Source organism: Dendrobium catenatum, unplaced genomic scaffold (genome assembly GCF_001605985.2).
Source record: "Dendrobium catenatum unplaced genomic scaffold, ASM160598v2 fragScaff_scaffold_636, whole genome shotgun sequence".
NCBI lineage: Eukaryota > Viridiplantae > Streptophyta > Magnoliopsida > Asparagales > Orchidaceae > Dendrobium > Dendrobium catenatum.
In genome coordinates, this window is record NW_021319098.1 from 481,284 (window position 1) to 501,033 (window position 19,750).

Here is a 19,750-nt window from a genome sequence, read left to right on the forward strand (position 1 = left end):
CTTAGAAGATATTATTCAACAAAGATGGGTGAGATATTTTACTAATCCAGCTCGCCTTGGTCTATTGGTTGAGAGCTTAAGCTTTCAATCAAAAGGTTTTAGATTCAAGTCTGTGTGTGTTGTGTGAATTTGCTTTAAACAATCTAAATGTCCATTATATATACATATATATAAACTTTTTAATGAAGATTGTGAGAATATAATTTATTTTAGTTATATTAGTATCCTAATTAAAAATAAAAATTTTTATTGGTATATTAGTAAAATGGAAGTTAAATTTTAAAGAAAATGAAGGGTGAAAAAGCTAATAGAATTTTTAGCTTACTAATTTTTTATAGATAAAATATGTCAAAAGAGTAGAGAATGAGTGTTTTGATTCTTATTTTTAAGAACAAAACTTATGCATATGATTATGTGAATTAAAGAGGAATTAAGCTATAGTGCCATACTTTAAAATTATAGGAGTGTGTTACAGAGCATAAGTTGTGTCGTCATACTCATGTTTCTCAAAATCAATTTAGATTGATCTACTATGAAAGTCATACATCTATTGCGAGGCTTTGTGAAGAAATATTAAGAGAATAAAAAGGATCTGCATACTGTATTTATTATTTTAGACAAAGTATATGATAAAATTCTAAGAGAAGTACTATGAAGAGTTCTTAAACAACAAAAAAATAAGAAGTCATTAATGCTTAATTTCAAATCATTAAAAATATGTATTCAATAGCTATTACTTATGTTCAAATACAAATTGATTTATTTTTCACTAAAATCAGGTAAACTCTAAACAGCTTAAAATTATGCCCGTTCATATTTCTTAGGCAAATCCATTTGACTATTAATAATATCAAAAGCAAATATAAAATTATATAAATGAAAAGGCATTTTCATTCCTTATATTATATGCTTAATTTTCCATATTTAACAATGAATAATGTCGCCAGTTATAAAAAGTTAATTCATATACATAATAATATACGTAAAATACATATTTGATACACTTGGATTAGCGAAGAAATCAATTTCACATAGTACTTAGGCTGATTCTCTAGGAAAGTTCAAATCCAGTGTTTGAAGTAATAGCATACAGTAGCTTGCTTCTGAGAGTACTATGCCGTTTATAAGCTGGTAGCTGCAAAAGAAAGATATAAAGCCTAAGTAGCCAATGATTACACTGACGAAGAACATTTTCACTGATCCATTGAAGTTCTATGTTTAGTAAATTCAGCCTTAAACGCATATAAATATTTCCACAAAAATATTATACAAATAATTATAAGTATTAACGGAATAAAAATAACCAAGGATTGAGGTCTGAGGAGTTAACAGATCAATTTTTTGGATTTTTCTCTGCAAACTCCAATCTTAGTGACGCCTCGGCATGGATCTCTCAAAAAAAAGAAAAAAGTTTCGGCCGAGCGTTGCAACACCGTGTAGCAACATCGCGGTATTGGGTCGAGACCTGGGAGATTCTAGAAGAATCTTGAGGATTCTCTATGGGCGCTAAAGTTTTGGGAATTTGGGCACCGCGACACTAAGCTGAATGAGTGCTTCTTAAATAACAAAAATATCTTGATCCATTTGGCAAAACCATTTTCACCTTTAACTTGCCGGGGAAGAAGAGAGGGAAAAGGAAGGAATGAGAAAGAAAGGAAGGGTTTTGAGGGCTAAGTTCAGAAAAATTGTTCGTTCAGACAAAAAGTGTTCATGCTAGGGGAGTAAATGAGGTGAGTCCAGCTTGAGCCGCAGTGTGAAACATGACTTGGGAACATGAATAGGTTTAAAACCCTTGTTTGCCAAGCATATTTTAAGCACCAAAGTCATGTTGGGGGTCATGTTGGGGGTGCAAACAAGTCAAGTTAAGCACAAGTCCCATTAAACTCTAACTCGACATGCCAAGCTCAAGCTCAACTCGTGATCTTGAAGACCTAAAAGCGGGGAAGATTTGACAGAAACTCCCTACATGTGGAGAAAGCATTGAAAAGACCAACAGGATAAATCATGATGTTAGCTTATTAAAGAAGGCATCAATAGAACCAAAGGGGAAGTCACGACAGGGGCTCACTAAATAAGGCATTGGTAGGACTAACAGGAAGCCGAGACTTGATCAAGCTCATTACATCAAAAGGGAAGTCATGACCGGAGCTTGTTGCTCACCAAGAGGCATCAATGAGACCAGTGGCTTCTAAAGAATAAAGGAGTTTGTGATAGTTGGTTTTAAATTCTATGCATAGAATGGTGGATAAGGAAGAAGCGGGAATAAGTAGGGTCAGCTTGCAAGACAATGAGCCGAGCCGCATTAAGCTCGAACTAGAGCTTGTTTAATATACAAGTTATAATTTGAGCTTGGCTCGAGCTCATGGCTTGATAAGTTTGACTTGCAAGCATATCAAAAAGTCAAGTTTGAGCCGGCTCGGCTCGCTTATGCACCAAGTTCATATGCTTCAAGTCTCTTTTTTGAGCTTTTTGGAAAAGTGCATACGGTGTTCAATCGAGCATATCATTCGCCCAAGCTAATAATAGAAAAACCGACTAAGTTTCTCTTACAATAAGGTGTGATCAAAGGGACTTGAGGACGTGCAGTTGATATTGCTATGTTTTTGCTAGGCTATTGCACCATAAGCAACTACTTAAAACAAATATTTTGGTAATTAAACTCATGAGAATTAAGCACAACTCACATTCTTCTTGACCCATTTTATCTATCTCCTCAGAAATGAAAGCTTAGCAAATTTCTTATTCTTTCAAAGGATAAGAAAATTGCCATTGTTTCATTCCACTAGCTTGTTTTGCCTATCTGGTTAATCCTAGGAGCAATTCCCCCTCACTTCAAAGTAGAGGAGAAAAATTGATACGTCTTGAAAGTAAAAACAACAAATAAAAGAGAAGAACAATGTAAGAACACAAAGATAGAGCTAATTTTTTTTATTTATCCTTCAATAATAAAATAATGTACAATTGTTCTACTACTATTCAAAAGATAGATCAACTCTCCCACAAATCCTAAATGCCGCTAGGAACTCACCACAAACACTAGGAAAATAAACTAAACAATATCATATCCTAAATCATAGACAAACTCCACATTAAATAGCCATAAAATACAATAACACAATTAGAATCTTCCTAATCAGCATAAACATAATTTATGAAATATTTCTAAATAATTAAACATAATTTAGGAAACTTTTCTAAATAATTAAACATATTTTAGAAAATCTTCCTAAACAATTAAACACTTTCAAAATAGCATAAACATAATTATGAAACTTTCCTAAACAGCTTCCCCTTCCTGGCTATCCCTTCCCCCCCCAAGGTTCCCATGTGTCTTCGTGCTCCGACAAATCCTTCCACTTGATAAGTATCTTCTGAACAATAAACACATGATGTTGAGAACGAATTGGCAGCTTTTTGTTAAGAGGAACAAAATGTACGGCACACTTATGGATAACATACTCAGTAAGGACATTATCTCAATGGAAGCTGTAAAAGAGCTCTCTGCTATCTCTAGATTGCATTAAGTCATGAGCTGTCCAAGTATAGGTAAAATATATGGGTCGACATCCATTTTTCCATCATACGAACTAAATTCTTAAGAATCGGGATGAATAGGTGCAACTCTTGCTAAAAGATATTTAACTTGTTTCACATCAAGACTAAGATGCAATGACCCTAGGATTTCCATCGTAAGATCGTCACCGCCCCAATAGCTTCTTCCTCCTCCAGTGCAACGATTGTCGTGATCCCTCCATGTTTCCCTCGTTTATCGAGGGTGAGAATCCCACATTTATTCCCTCCGCCTCACATGAACCAATCCCCATGATTTGGCCCGTCCCACTCCTCCAATCGTCCACTCCCCTTGCCTAAAAGACCTCCCATAGTGGTCGGTCACTCCACCACCTTCACCAGAAAATTCTCTTCTTGTTGTCCCCCCATCCAAAAACCCTATTCTGCCCCTTATCGGAACCCTAGGAGGTGGCCCTTTATGAAAGAAACTCTCCTCGTCGAACTCCTCCTGTCCGATCTCCTTTCCCTTCGATTAGGCCAAGAGAATCCAAGTCAAATCTTGGTTAGGGTCAGCCATCAGAACCACCGGTGGATTTTTGCATTGCATTTCCAAGAGCTTCATTATCATCTCCTCCAAAAGTTCATTTCCCTTTGGTCCAGCCCTAGGAGCTGGCAAAGCCTTCGATTGCATCTTGATCAACTTCCTCAACATGTCTTCCCAATTAGAAAGCCTTCCTTCCATAGATGAAAACCTCTTCTTCACGTCGGATTTGATTTGCTCCATCTTACTTTCCAACACCTCCACCTTCTTTGATGTCATAGGTCCCAAAAAAAAGTGTTCTGATATCAATTTGATGCATCTTGAAAGTAAAAACAGCTAATAAAAGAGAAGAACAGCGTAGGAACACAAAGATGGAGTTGATTTTTTTATTTCTCCTTCAATAATAAATCAAGATACAATTGATCTACTATTCAAGAGGTAGATCAGCTCACCCACAAACCCTAGACGTCGCGCTAGGAACTCACCACAAGCACTAGGAAAATAAACTCAGCAATATATCATACCATAAACCATTGACAAACTCCCCATTAAATAGCCCTAAAATACAATAACACAATCAGAGCCTTATTAATCAGCAAACATAATTTAGGAAACCTTTCTAACTAATTAAACGTAGGATTTAGGAAACTTTTTTAAACAATTAAACATATTTTAAGAAACCTTCATAAACAACTGAACACTTCCTAAATAGTATAAACACAATTATGAAACTTTTCTAAACAACTCCCCCTTACTTAGAAACCTTACTAAATAATTTTCATTAATTAGGAACTTTCTTAAACAACTCTCTCTTGATTAGGAAACTTTCTAGATAGTTCCCCCTTACTGGCTGTAGGCCCCAGCATATCAAAATTCTCCTCGGTTGCAAATGGCTGGTTTTTAAAGCTTCTCTGTCAGAGTTATGTTGAATAATTTTGTGGAACCTAAGAGAACTGGAAGAGTGGATGTAGGCTAGGGTCTAGTAGAATCGCTATAAAATATTCTAATTTTTGGATTTCTAGCATTGCTTGTTAGGTGAAACACTTTGATTTTGAAAGTTTATGGTTGTATTTTGAACGACCCAATTCAACCCTCTTCAATTATACCAATTCTTTCAATTTTAACTACTAATATATATGCTACTACATTTAACAAATGTTGTAGCACAAACAAAAAATATGGGCACAACTACATTGATTAATACCTTTAATGTGTTGTAGCAAGTGGAAGCAGATGGAAGGCGGTCCACATCATGCCCTCCAATTGTGGCCCAAATAGGAACGTCACCAGCAACCTAGATCACAAATCCAGATCAACTTTCAAAATACTAATCCAAAAAAGGAAAAAAAATACTCACTCAAGGTCTGCAAAGCTGAAGCAAATCCATAAACAAACAAATTTAAGTTTGAATCCCAAAGTCAAGTAGAAATAAAATAGCACACATTAGATTCACCCAATAAATAATAAGGAAAAAGGCCAACAAGTGATCAAGTATGTTAAATCTCAACCTCTCATTCTCATGTTAATCCCACGGCTAAAAGGAAGGATTCGTGGGAAGCCCGCCTTAATCACGTTGAACACCTTTCATAGATTTGCAGCTGATTTAGAAAGAATTATATTTCATTATTATATAGTTATTTATTTCCTTATTAAACATCTTGTATAGATCTATAAATAGGTATTGTAGTGTATAATAAAATTCAAACTTTTCCCTCTTATTCCTCTCAAATCCTCGTTTGTAAAAGTGTAAATAGAAAATAAACATTATCTTATACCGACTAGTTCGTATCATTTGATGAATCTTTTTTCCCATTAATGGTGAAAAAAATACTTGCAATCATTATTGATGTAAAGAAAAGCTGGACCAAACAAATATAAAATACTGTTACTGTCTACCGAACTCAACACAAACAATGGAAACAAGAAGGAAAGTCACCACAAGGGTCGGGCGGCATCCCCCTTCAACATTTATGAATTTCACATAACATCCAAGTCACACTGCAGAAAGTTTCTAGGCATTAGTGTTTGTCAGTATGTCATGCATGCAGGCAGACATGACATAGAAACCAAATACAAAATAAACTATCTTCTTCCATAGCATTATGGTCTGGGTTGGGAGCCCACCCAGATTGTACATATATATATCAAGCATTCATGCAAATGCCAGCACTGGTGGAGCCCACCCAGATTCTACATATATATCAAGTATTCATGCATTGCTTTCCTCTAATGCAAGCACTGGTGCTAGATGCAGTCGCGCATCAAATGACACATGCCAGTCGCCTTCCAAAAACATCATGACCAGCTGAACAAAAGCAGTAAATATAAGTTTCTCAGTTCCTCATACTCAGGAAACGGAAGCGATTACATGTCCCTCACTAGAATGTTTTTCAACAAATATCCAGCAAGGGAACAGCACTTCAACAAATGAAAAATAGAAATGAACTATGCTTAAAAGATTGATCAGTAGTTACTAAGTTGAAAGTACATACTACTTAATTGAATTAGAACTAAGCATAATTGTGGACATTCTGGGCAAAATCAAGAGACAAGACAAAAAGCTCGCTCAAAATTGGATGGTTATTTGATGTAGAACGGGGGATGGGGGTGGGGGAAATTTGAAATTTGAATTAATTAATTCCCATAATGGGATATCCAATTAGAGAATTAATTAATAGAGGGAAATTAATTGGAGAGGGAATATGGAAATGGGAGGGGCCGGCCATAAGTGGAGGGAATTAATTGGGTTTTGATTTAAAGACTTTCCTAAAATAGATCAATCTATTTTAGGAATTCATTCAAAATTCAAATTGAATTGAATAAATAATATCAAAGATTCCCAAATGAGGTCGTATGGAAAAGGAAAGTAGGCTTCAATCAAGAGCAAGAGGGGGAAAGGGCTGCGGGTAGGAAGGGGCTGGCTATGGGAAGAGGGAAAGGGGTCCGGGTGGATTAATTGTGGGGTCAAGCAATTAATGCAATTAAGGAATTAAATCTGAATTTAATTTCAGATTTAAAGAGAATTAAGGAGGTTTCCTAAATTAGGTTTAAGGAATAGGAAAGAAATTTTTGAAATTCAAATAATTTTGAATTCAAAATAAAAAACTTTCCTAACCTATGCTTGGATGTTTTAGGAAAGTAATTAGGTGGCAATTTGAATTGGAATTCAAGGTTGGGAAGTTATGGTGGCCGGCGGCTAAGGATGGCTGGTGGACTTGGGTTCGGTTGGGGAAGGGCTAGAGGTGGAGCTAAGGCTGATTTGGTGGAAGTAGGGAGAGGATGGAGAAGGCGAATAGGAACAACAAGAGGGAACAAAAAACAAAGAAACAAAAAGATAAAAGATAAAACCGCGAGCCTTGGACTCTTCCGAAGACTGACGGGTGATAAGTTACCCTTCTCTAAGGGACTTCAAGCCACAAGTCCGAACCCATCCTGCGGCTGGTGAAAACTTCGAATCCTTCCCATAGGAATCTCACTAACGTCATCCCAAAAGAACACAAGTGCAGAACACAAATTTTTATTATAATTCCATCATACCTAATACAAGAGAATGGGCTTCTATATATAGGCCTCAAAAGAAACTAAAAGACATTTGCCCCTTGGGCTTACATAAGAGAAGACTCTTAAATAAAAAAAGTAAAAAAGAAAAATGCAAAATTAAATCAAAATACAATTAATAAACTAAAATAAAATGGAGCGATCTCGGCCGTCGATCTTCGACTCTTCCTTTGAATATCGTCGGATATCCGCATCATTATTACTCCTTGAAATAAGGGACCAATTTTAGAAGATGTAAAGGGGCGGGGACAACAATCAAGAAGGCAATAAATAGAGCTGACGTCAATCTAAAATTAGCTCCTGGAATCTACATAGGGTTGTATAACAAAACTACATCAAATCAGGTTCTTGATTTCAAGAATTCTAACATCTACTGTATATGGATCGACCACAGCTCAAAACCTAGTCCAAGCAAAAAAAATAAAGGCACCTACTCATAAATTCATAGTTAACTTTTTTTTTTAATTAAGCAAATTTTATAAGCAATCTTTTAAATGGGTACAAAAGATCAATTACATAGAACAGTGTTAGACCGGTCCAGCCGGTCCCCTCCTATACGCAGGAGCCAACCGCCCGCTCTTCACAGAGCCGATTTGGAAGGATTTCTTAGAGAGTTATGAGGGAAATTTGAATGTAGGGACTGTTTAGAGATTTCCTTTTTTATTGTATGCATTAAATAGTTAGTTTTCCTAGGGTTAAGGATCCGATCTCCTAGATTATCTACTGTTTTCATGGTTTTGTGTAGATTTTTGTGGGAAATCTCGTTGTTTTCCGAAGATTGATAGGAAAAACTTGAGATCTACAAGTGTTTTCTACAAAATTGGTATCAGAGCAATTTTCTAGGCTGAAATAAAAGTCTTCCTTGCTGATTTCTGTTGCGTTTTCGTCTCCGATCTTGTTGTTTTTGCTGTTGGGAGGCCATATTCGCATGAAGCTTGTTGATCTTTTCTATTGGAACCTAAATTCAGGTTCTCATGCCTGGAAGAAAGGTAGAAGTATTGGAAGGAGAGATCGGACAAATGACATCTGAAATTTCGGATCTCCAAACTCAAGTTTCAGATATAAAAAAGGATATCTCCGCCATCCATGATAAATTCGATTCAAAATTTTCCATCTTTGAGGAAATGTTGAAGAAAGTGCTTGAGGGCCAAACCAAAATATTGCCGTCGGAGGTTAGGGATGGCGTCGATAGCAAAGGAAGTGAGGAAAATCCTAAGCCGATCAAACGAATGGAAGATCAAGAGGTGGAGATTTTGGAGGGAACATAAACAATGCCTCCCCTAAGGCTTCATAGGGAGGAGCAGGTAAAGGGTTTGTGGAGGACGTGAGGGGGTGAGGCATGAGTGGAGGGATGTTGAATTTGAACGAAGAGGGGCTGAATTCGAAAGTCGATAACTTGATTATGATCGAAGAGGTGTCGAATTTAAAAGGGTAGGGGTTGAATATGATCGAAGGAGTGCTGAATTTGAAGGGAGAAGGTGGGCTTGTGGTGAAAGGTTTGGGTGCGAGCAGAGAAGAGATGATTGACACGATTGGGGGGAACCACCCCCTTGCGGAATGGGAAATTTTGGAGGAAACAGAGTCGACGGAGGAGAATTGAGAGTGAGAAAATTAAAGATGCCTATTTTTTAGGGAGAAGTTCCACTTGGGTGGATCTACAGGGTGGAAAGATACTTTACTGTCAACAGGTTGACGGAGGAAGAGAGACTGACAGCAGCTGACCTATGTTTGGAAGGGAAGGCTTTGGCTTGGTACTAGTGAAGGGACATGCGACTATCCATACGGAGTTGGAGTGAGTTCAAGGATTGTTTAGTATAACGTTTTCGAACTAGCAGGGGAGGAGACTTCTACGAGCAGTTATTCGCCTTGACACATGATGGTTCAGTGAAGGAATATCGGGAGAGATTCGAGCACCTTGCTAGCTGATTAGACCGTCTTCCTGAGACAGTGCTAGAGGAAAATTTTATGAAGGGACTGACACCAGAAGATCCGTGCAGCAGTTAGAGTGATGAGGCCTTGTGACTTGAGAGAGGCCATGGAGCTAGATCAGTTGGTAGAGGATTAGAGACACCTGGAGAGAGAGACGGGAGGTAGCAACTTAGGAGGCTCGTAAAGGATGACCACCACATTATTGGCATCCAAGGAGCCAACACCAGATATTTTTTTGGGGGCTTCAAAGGAAAAAAACTGCAGGAGCAAGACCTGGGGACAATATCAAGAAGCTCACAGAAACAGAATTACATGAGAAGAGGATGAAGGGGCTCTGTTTCAGATGTGACCAGAAGTATACTCCAGGGCATAGGTATTAGGACTGAACTATTCAGGTCTTTATCGTTTATGATGATGAGGGAATGGAGGAAGGAGTTGTCTTTCCACCTTGCGGACAAGGTGGATCTTTGGGAGGGGAGTATTGTTAGACTGGTCCAGTTGGTCCCGATCGACTTACGAGAATAGGCGGACAAAATCTCTGCCTCCTGTACGCAGGAGCCAACCGCTCGCCCTTCACAGAGCCAATTTGGAAGGATTTCTTAGGGAGTTATGAGGGACATTTGAATGTGGGGATTGTTTAGAGATTTCCTTTTTGATTGTATGCATTAAATAATTTGTTTTCCTAGGGTTAGGGCATCTTGAATTTGGCTGAAATTTGAGATCTCCTAGATTTAGGTTTTCCTTTGGGATTTAGCGGCGTCTAGAGATTGGGAGAGATCAATCCTCCTCTTGAATAGAGAATAAATTGTATCTTGGTATTTTCCGCTTCCTTTTCATCAAATAATACAAATTATCTACTGTTTTCGTGGTTTTGTGAGGATTTTTGTGGAGAAATCTCGCTGTTTTTTGAAGATTGATAGGAAAAACTTGAGATCTACAAGTGTTTCCTATCAAACAGCCAGCATAAAAGATATAAAGCAAACCACAAAACAAGTTATACTAAGAGAGCAAAGAAGAGAGTATCCATCTTCAACTGAAGAATAGCTTCAATAACTCTTCAAAAATCAAGAATATCAAAGTCATTTGAAGAGTCATTGCACCTTGTTTGAAATCTAATAAATCTTGATAAATGAAGTAATGCTTGAATTCTATTCCTGCCCCTCTTGAAAAAAACACTTGAAGCATTATGTTCACTTGTGTTTCAATACTAGGAAAACTACTTTCAACAGCATGTGCTTGCTCAAATTATCGATCACTAGAAAACAAAACAGCATAATGATCATGTGGATTTTGTGATATCACTGTTCATTGGTAAAAAGTCAAGTTTATTGCTTGAAGAGGAAGCATATACAGTTGACACATTTACTAGATGCATCAGAAGCATAGGACAACACTAATTCCGTCACAAGATCTAAAGATGGCAGCACATTTTGATTGCAATGCAGATCCGAAGTAAGGTAATATTATTCGCCAAGTTTGTATGTATCAAGACTCTGATCATTTGTACAATCCTAATTATCCTGATTGTTGAGAGCCTTGAAGATTTTATGACAAAATTTTATATGATGAATAATAAGAAGGTATGCCCTCATATTCAACTTCTGCCAACAACCACTAGTAGAGGAACAAATCCAAATCAACTTCTCCAAAAGAGTTGCAATATCCATTTCAACCAAAGCCCTAGCCATATACAATCTAAAAACCCTAGCAATAGTAGCATCCACTTTCAAAACTATACCAAAAATAGAACAAAGAGAACGTAAAGTGGATTACTTAAAGAAATGAACATAAAGCCAAAGAAAAAACAACCCAAACCGAAGATGTAGTTTGTTCCTTGAAAGAAAGTGTAATGACCATTTAATCAGATGCAACCAAAAGCCATTTAAATAGAAGGATCTATATGAGAAAAGTCTTTAAGTAATCTGCTTCCAAAGAAAATTGCTAAGCACATGACCCAGGTTGAGCAGCCGACCAAGTATCACCTATCAAACATAAATTTGCAAATAATCTCAAGATTGGGATTTAGGTTGAACGCAGGAAACTTTTCCACTAAAGAAGAAAATTGGAGTAAAAAACTTAGGAATCCTGGTACTTGAGTAAAGGAGCACAGGTTTATATTGAAATATTGTGGGTAGCTTGTATTGATATGAATATGAATCTTGTTGAAAGAATAGAGATTCATCCTTCCCACCAATAGAAGAATAAGGGATTCATGTAACAGTAAAAACAGGAGGAAACCCAAGAATGGAAGATGGAAACTTCGGGGCATCAAATCTACCAAAATAGATGGCAGCGAAGAGGATCATAAACCCCAACAAGGAGAACAACCGGTGCCACAACAAGATCAATAGGAGGGGAAACCGATGAGGGGGTAGCTAAAGAGGATCTAATCATGAATGGGCATAAGGAATTCAAATGCCTTCAAGAGCAACATGACAATGTCAAAGTAAGAAAATATGCAAACAAGATTAATCGAGTATGAGATATGTCAAATGGCGAGTGGAGATATGAAAGATGATTGACAAATGAAATTGATAGAGATGTCATCCTAGACGAGTTGCATGATGTCATCCTAGAAGAGTTGCATTACTAAATTAAAAGCAAAAAATGTACAAGGGGGTACAAACATGTATGGGTAAACAAATTAATTTAGGCTATTAGAGAACTTAGAAGATAAATAATTGTTTTGATAAACACTCATTTTCATGAGGAGCCGACCTAAAGTGATGGCTAGGTTGCCCCCTGGAAGTCACAGCTTCAAATCATGGAAACAACCCCAATACATTGTAGGACTAAGACTGACATATAAAACCTTCCCTATATCATAAATTGGTAGTAGTCTCATACATCGAGTAGACCTTGTTTTAATTTCCAACCGCCATCACAAGACGGGTACTATCAAATACCACCACTTTGTTTTTCCATCTATAAATTTAGACGGCAATGTTTCAAGAAAAGCTTCAATCTTGACATCAATTCGACTAAATGTAGGCTAAGTAAAGCAGTTCCTATGCATGACCACATTATAGGAATTTCCTATGCTTTGTTGTTTATTGTCTCAAGTATTTTATCTCCATGAAGTACACAGCAACAAAGACTATCTTTCAAAAAAAGTTTTAAGTTGTAGCTACCAGCCATCCCTAGCATCAAACAAAAAAAAAGCATAAGAAAAATAATATGCAGTCAAGTCCAACAGTGAAGAGGAAAAACTTCCATGCACTTCTCCTTTTTAGAAATGTAGCTAACGCATGCCAAGATAAACTAAAGTATAATACCTTATGAATTGTAAAAGAAGGCTGCAGGTGCTGGAATCCAAGTAGTGGAGATCTTGAACAGCTTGTCACAAACTTAAGGAGGAGGCATCTTTCACTAGGCATGAAACCTCTGACAACCTGCATGATGAAGACAGGAAAATAAAGAAATCATGCTAAATAAAAAGAAAATTTAGGAAAATTTATCAAAATAGTCTCCAGACTACTTGTATGTGGTCAATTTAATCTGAAGGTATCACATTGCTCTAATTTAGTCTCTGATATACAAAATTGATTCAAAATGGTCCCTCCGATATTAAATTTGCTAAGCAAGTAGAGATTTCATGTTAATTAATTATATCAAGTCTCCCCAAAGGTATGCATCAAACCTCTTTTAACTCTTAGTAACTAAAATTTAACCTGCTTACTTCTTGTATAGCTCCTTGTGGTTAATATTTAATTTAATTTCATATTACTCATGGGGAGAGTTTGTAAAATTTAATAAATTCAAGAAAGTTTAACACAAACTAACAGTTGTTCTTTATATAAAAGGAGGGTAAAGTATGGGTAGTTATTTACAATTTTCCTCAAAATAAAATGGTGCAAGAATTTAAGTGAGAGACTAATGGGGAGAGATTGAAAATGAATATAATTTATTCCTCTTACTAGGTGTTTAACTGACGATTGTCCAAATGTTGAAAACCCTCGTAAAGTAATATCGTTAACTGGCTCAAAAATATACCAGAAAAGTAGCAAACACGATTCTGTATGTTGGCAAGGACAATCAACTTGATCTGAATTATAAAATGTGCGATGTCTCGTTTAAAAAAAAAAAAGGAATAAAGCAAGATAGCGCACAGATAGGGCTGAATAGCACACTGTTTCACTTTAATTTCTACAGCACTGTTTGCCATTTTTAGATACTGTGCCTGAGTTTCCAAGGCTTCCAGCCCAAGTGAGTAAAGATAAAGCATCTAAGCAACCTATTTGCAAAAACCCGGTACACGTCCATTGGTCTATTTGTGCGTGCTTCCTATGGAACTTTTGGGAGCATCGTAGGAAATGTTTCCAAGACCGCAAAAATCTATGCCCATACAATATTTTACAAGTTATAGCAAAAGCAATGAAGTCCCATCAACTGTCTAAATGCAAGCATGTCATCTTAGTGGACTGCCTATGACATTTAGCCATTCAAAGTTGATAATCTTATGCACCCCAACCAGCTGGCTGGGTTATGCTGAATTTTGATAGCTCACCAATGGAAGATGGCGCAAGCAGAAACATCCTTTGAGACTGTTTGGACAGGATAACATGACAGTTATAAGAAACTTTATTACGCTACAGTTCCCAATGTATATCTTCAGGTAGGGTATTCAATTGTTCATGTAGACTACTCAGACAGTGCTGTCAATTAAAAGCCATAAACTAGCAATGATCGCATGGACTTCGAAGGGAATTTGGTGCAAAAGTGAATTTCATTCCTCTCCAATCTCATAGATATCGTAACAAACAGTTCCGGAAATCAGGCTAACATACAGATTCAAAGAGGATAATCCAAGCAATGATTAGCTGGCTGAGAGAGCTTGTTTACATAACTTCATCCGAAGTTCTTTGGACTAGTATTTCAATCAAAGTATCTTTCAATCTTCTCAAATCTAACAGACATTGTAACAAAAAAACTCATCTCAGTGATCATTAAAGTACGTGATTACCATCAAGAGGTCTTGTTTTCATAAAACTTCATCTGGAGTTCTTTAAATATGTATTAAACTCTTGGGGAATTCAACATAATTGCAATGTCCAGAAACCATGTCAATGTAGGTTAGCACGTCACTTTTAAAAATTTGCATATACTTCAAATCTCATAGACATTGTAAAAAACAACTCCAGAAATCAGGTCGACATGTATTCAAAGAGGTAAATCTCAGTGACAATAAAAGCATGTGATTACCATCAAGAGGTCTTGTTTTCATAAAACTTCATCTGAAGCACTTTAAATTAGTATTAAGCTCTTGGGGAATACAACATAATTGCAATGTGCAGGAAACATGTCAACGTAGGTTAGCACATATCACTTTTAAAAAACTGTGCATACTTCAAAGGAGCAATGCTCAACCCTCTAAGCCGCGTCTAGCTTTATTCTATATGTATGTTTTATAAACTCTCGATACATTTAGTAATGTAATCCCTAACCTCTACAGATCTGCATAATTTGAAGATCTATGCGCGTGAAACAGGAAATAGGGGAATAAGTTAAATTATTGGAATATATAGAAACAAAAAAGAACAGGGACTATTAGATGTAAATCTTAATGATTTCAAATTAGCAGCTAAATTAAAAATAGGATAATGAGAAAAATGTAGCTGGGAACATAAGCGATAAAAAGTGTAAGGAAAAAAAAAGAATAATTGTATCACATGTATCCATAAATCAACATGTTCGGTGGAGAAAGTTAGGTAAGACCAATCAGAACTGCTTGAATTTTTTTAATCCACATCTAAACTAAGGGCCTATTTGGAGCATATTTTCACTATTTTATTTTCAGACCACTGTCACATTTTCATTTGGCTATCGTTTTCTTAATGCTTTTCAGAAAATTCTACGATAGGGAGCTATTTTTATAAATAGATGAACTATTGTAATAGCTATAAGAAAGTCATTGTACATTTTTTTAAAAAAGAACAATATTTATAATGCCCATAATAGCTATAAAAAAACTGCTTCACCACAACACTATACAACTATTTCTATAAAAAGTTATAGCTGCCCCTAGCAGATTCAAAGGTTTCATTAAAGCACACCCAGCAAACCATATACTTAAGAATATATCCAAACTCTTATTTAAAAGAAGAAAAAAAAAAAGATGACTAACTAACTTTGCAAATATTTTGATTAGCCTTTTATAAACATAAAAGGAAGCTACAGGAAACTAAGGGTTCATTAGGGTGGAAACAACTTCTTGTAAATGTAATTCTAGAGTTGTTGTGGGCAAAGTAACTTTTTTTAAACAATTGTGGGTATTATAAAATTTCTAATAACTTTTTTACAACTATCATAGTTCAGCAAATCTCATTGTAAAAAGTAACTTCACACCATAGAAATTTTTTAAAAGGATTAAAAAAGTAGTAGCCAAACAGAACTGCGATTGTGGTATAAAAAGCAAAGCAATGAAAAAGCTACACCAAATAAACCCAAACTTAAAATGTGATACAATTATATGCAAAATTGGGAATATAAAGCCATAGATTACCAAAATTACATTATAATAAGATGAATGTCAAATGAAAGTACAAAATTTGTGAAGGGTTTATTTAAAAATGCAAATTTATAACAGATACCTCCCAGAATATTTTAACTGTTCGGCTTCCCTCAGAATAACCACCAGTATATCTAGTGTTGCTTCTCAGATCATCTACATCAAAGTCATGGTTTCCACCTGAAAGCAACTGCAAGCAGCAAATAAAACAATGGAAAATTTTATATATATCTATATATATATATATATATATATATATATATATAAGAATAGCTAGCCGGAATAAGGATATCAGGGCATGCCTCACTTATTAAGTAAGAAATTAACGAAACTATGAAAATTGATGTTTTTATTAGATTGTATATGAAAGAAGAAAACTTTGGGGTGTCGGTCTGCAAAAGAGAAAAAATGTTGGTCAGTATAGCAAAGGGCTTGGAGTGGTTTGTGCGGGAGTGAGAGATGCTGTGAGGGAGTGTCACAAGTGAGGCTCAGGGTGAAACAAGAGTGAGATGGAGAGATTTAGAATGTATTGGTTTAGTTTAGGCAATATTTTTTGTCCTTTTTTTTATTCCCACTACACTGAAGGTATAAGACAAGGGGGTTGAGACATGCTGAATTTGCAAGCTATACTGAGGATAAGATATATATATATATAAAACCTATTTTTACAAATTTGATTAAAATAATGTAAAACAAATTATGAGTCGACCCTCATGCAATTTTCTTGTTCTTCATATGTATCAGTTTTAATGTTATCAATTCTGGCAGTCCGGGTAATATTATTATCATTGGGTAATATTATTATCATTGCCAAGTACTTTTTATGTTTCAGATGCAACGGTGAAGTCCATTTCACGAACAAGCGATATTTGGGTGACTTCGCATAATGTTGCATATGTATATCATCGTCTTCGATCGCCTTTTTCTCGAATTGATCAGAGGGGTCATTCTTTCGATAAATTTGATGTTTCGAGGATGCAACATGTTTCACAATCGAATGAAGTTCAGGCAAATTTGCACAGTGTTGCACCCACCAACAATCGTTTGATCATTTTGCATGCGAGTGATCCATTCTTTGATAGATTTGATATTTTGAACATATCAATACACTCCTTTTTTCAAACATATAATGTTTGAGTGATTACGTGCAACAGGGAGGCATTTAGTGCCCGCTACACACATCGTTGTCTCAATCAGTCCCCCCTCTTGTCACACTCACTAGTATTAATTGTAGCACCAATATGGAGGTGTAAATCTGCCCTTAACATTGCCCATTATCCAAAACAACATGATTGTATCAAGCATGTAGAGGTAGATAGACATTTCATAAAAAAGAAACTACTTCTTGATTTGTTCTCTACATGTACTTACAAGGAAGTAACTTGCCAATATTCGCCAAAGGACTACGCAACCCCACATTTAAAAATATTGAAAGCAAACTAGGAATAATAGATTTATACCACCCAATATGAGTGTTGAAACCCATGGGATTCCACATTGTAGGACCCCCTTCCTTCACCCACCCAAGAAGAGTCGTGGGTCCCACTATGCAAGCAATCATGGTATCGTCTATTGAGCACACACAATGAGGAGCTTAGCCATTGGATCTTCTCCATATTAACCCTTGGATTGCAATCTGTGTGTTTCTCTCTCTTCACCTAACCACTAGCCCCCTTATTAGCATTTGTATTTATTTTTGTGTAAATTATATTTACTTTTCTCCATATATAAGATCCTTGGAGGAGCCTACAAACACCTCCAATATATACACATAAAATAAGATGTAAAATGCAAAGTAGTTTTTCTACTTTTCTGCTTTTTTGCAGTCATCTTAAAATTAGCCTCTTAGACAAACATCTATTCCAAATCTACAAAGTCATCTTAGACTATGCAAATTATACTTATTAACATGAATACTCCAATTGGTTTGCGTCAACTACCTCCACTGATTCAATAAAACAAGTTTCACAATAACCCAAGATGATGAAACAATGGAATTATAATCATATTCCAAAATTAACACTAGGCTAATTTACGAAGGAGAATTAATTGGGATCTCCAATTAATATTCAAATTGATTGATTGGGATATCTTTCTAAACATAACCCAACAATTTGGGAAAGGATTTCAAGGCTTTAGGAGATTTCAAATTTGAATTTCTGATTTTTTGAAATTAACAATATGCTAATTTAGGAAAATGTTAGGATCAATTTGAAATTTTGGTGGGAAAGGGAAGAGGGGGTCATGATGGTCTTGGCCATGGGAACAAGGAAGTGGTCGGCGTCTATGAAGAGGGGGGGAAGGAGAGGTTGTGCATGGTTGTTAACCTCTGTATAAAGAGCAAGAAGGGAAGAAATTAGAAATCCTGCGTACATACCTTATGTTCGGCGGATCCACAAACTCTGCCGCGAATTCGGCTGAAATCGGCGCCGTTTGCGTCATTTCCCGGAACTCCTGCGTGAAGTCTGCGATCCGTAGCTCCATCCTCTTCGTTAAATACCGGCCCCGGTTATAGCTCTTCCCATTCAAAAAAATCCCACACAAACCCTCTCCGACTGCTCGTTCCGCTCTCGCTCTCCCTCCGATCCCTCTGCTTCCTCCATTCGTTCCTCCCGACCTTCTCTGTCCCGACCAAAGTCCCGATCTCATAGAGAGAGAGAGAGGGAGAGAGAGAGATCAAATCCTTACCTCACTCACGGGTGCCCGCCGGACTCCCTCCTCCGACTCCAGTCCGACGCTAGAGCCGATCCGATCCAGAAGCCAGAGCCCTGCCCAAGCCCCCTTGCTTCTTCCGATCCTTCGTGATCGAAGACTTCGCTCCTCTCCGACTTTCCTTCCTGCCTGGATCGGAAGTTGCGACAATATGATCGGAAGCAAGAACAGGACCCGCCGGCTGTGAAGTTACCTTCTCCCTTTAGTCGCTTCTTCGGCCTCTTCTCGGCTGTTCGACTTAGCTCCCCCGACCGACTTTCCCTTACTGTCGGATTGGGAGTTGCGACATTTTGAATCGGAAGCCACAACGGGAGCTGCTCGGCAGTGAAGGTAACTTTCTCCCTTCACGCGAGCTTCCACGGTCAAATCCCTTGAATCTGCCGAGCTAAGGGATTAGTTAGTTTTTTTTTACTTAATATAATTATATTAATTAAATATAATTAATTACAATTATTATTTTTAGTTAATCAAAGTTCATAAATTAATTATTATTAATTAATGTTAATTAATTATATTTTATTAGGATTAATTAATGTTACTTAAGTTAAAATTAATTATAACTTATTATATTAATTAACTTTAATAATTTTAATTAACTATAATTAATTAAAAATGATTAATTAAAAAAGGATTATTTAATTAATCTTATTTAATTAACATTAATTATAATTAATAAAAAATGCAAAAATCCCCTCCACTCTCTTACCTCGATATATGTGTCGGACCGGTAGACCGCCTATACACGCCTTTATTGCGCGTGATGGGAGGGGAACCCGGTGCGACATCTACGATGAGGTAGGCGAGTGACCCCCGGATCCACGTGTCAACCACGACAACCCCGCGAAGGTACGAACTCTCTAAACTCAGATTTCTCGCATCGTTGTTTGCAGCAGACCGGAAAAAACTCCTATACACGCCTTTATTGCGCGTGGTGGGATGGGACGCCGGTCTGATGCTTACGACGAAGCGAGCAATCGCCTAAACTCTACTTC

General features: G+C 36.7%; 1 protein-coding gene across 6 annotated transcripts in view; it reads right to left on the bottom strand.

Annotated features, from left to right (window-relative positions):
- Window positions 1–902: 902 nt before the first annotated feature.
- Window positions 903–19,750, bottom strand: part of LOC110110326 (E3 ubiquitin-protein ligase UPL7) — a 50,574-nt gene continuing 31,726 nt past the window's right edge. For 3 of the 6 annotated variants that reach the window (XM_028695436.1, XM_028695439.1, XM_028695440.1), the window contains 4 exons: window positions 16,129–16,236; window positions 12,814–12,930; window positions 5,256–5,345; window positions 3,378–4,318 (listed from right to left, as the gene is read on the bottom strand). In XM_028695436.1, coding sequence (XP_028551269.1) covers window positions 4,043–4,318; window positions 5,256–5,345; window positions 12,814–12,930; window positions 16,129–16,236 — 591 coding nt within the window. In that variant the 3' untranslated portion in view covers window positions 3,378–4,042. The other 3 variants (XM_020841739.2, XM_028695438.1, XM_028695437.1) reach the window with 3 other exon arrangements.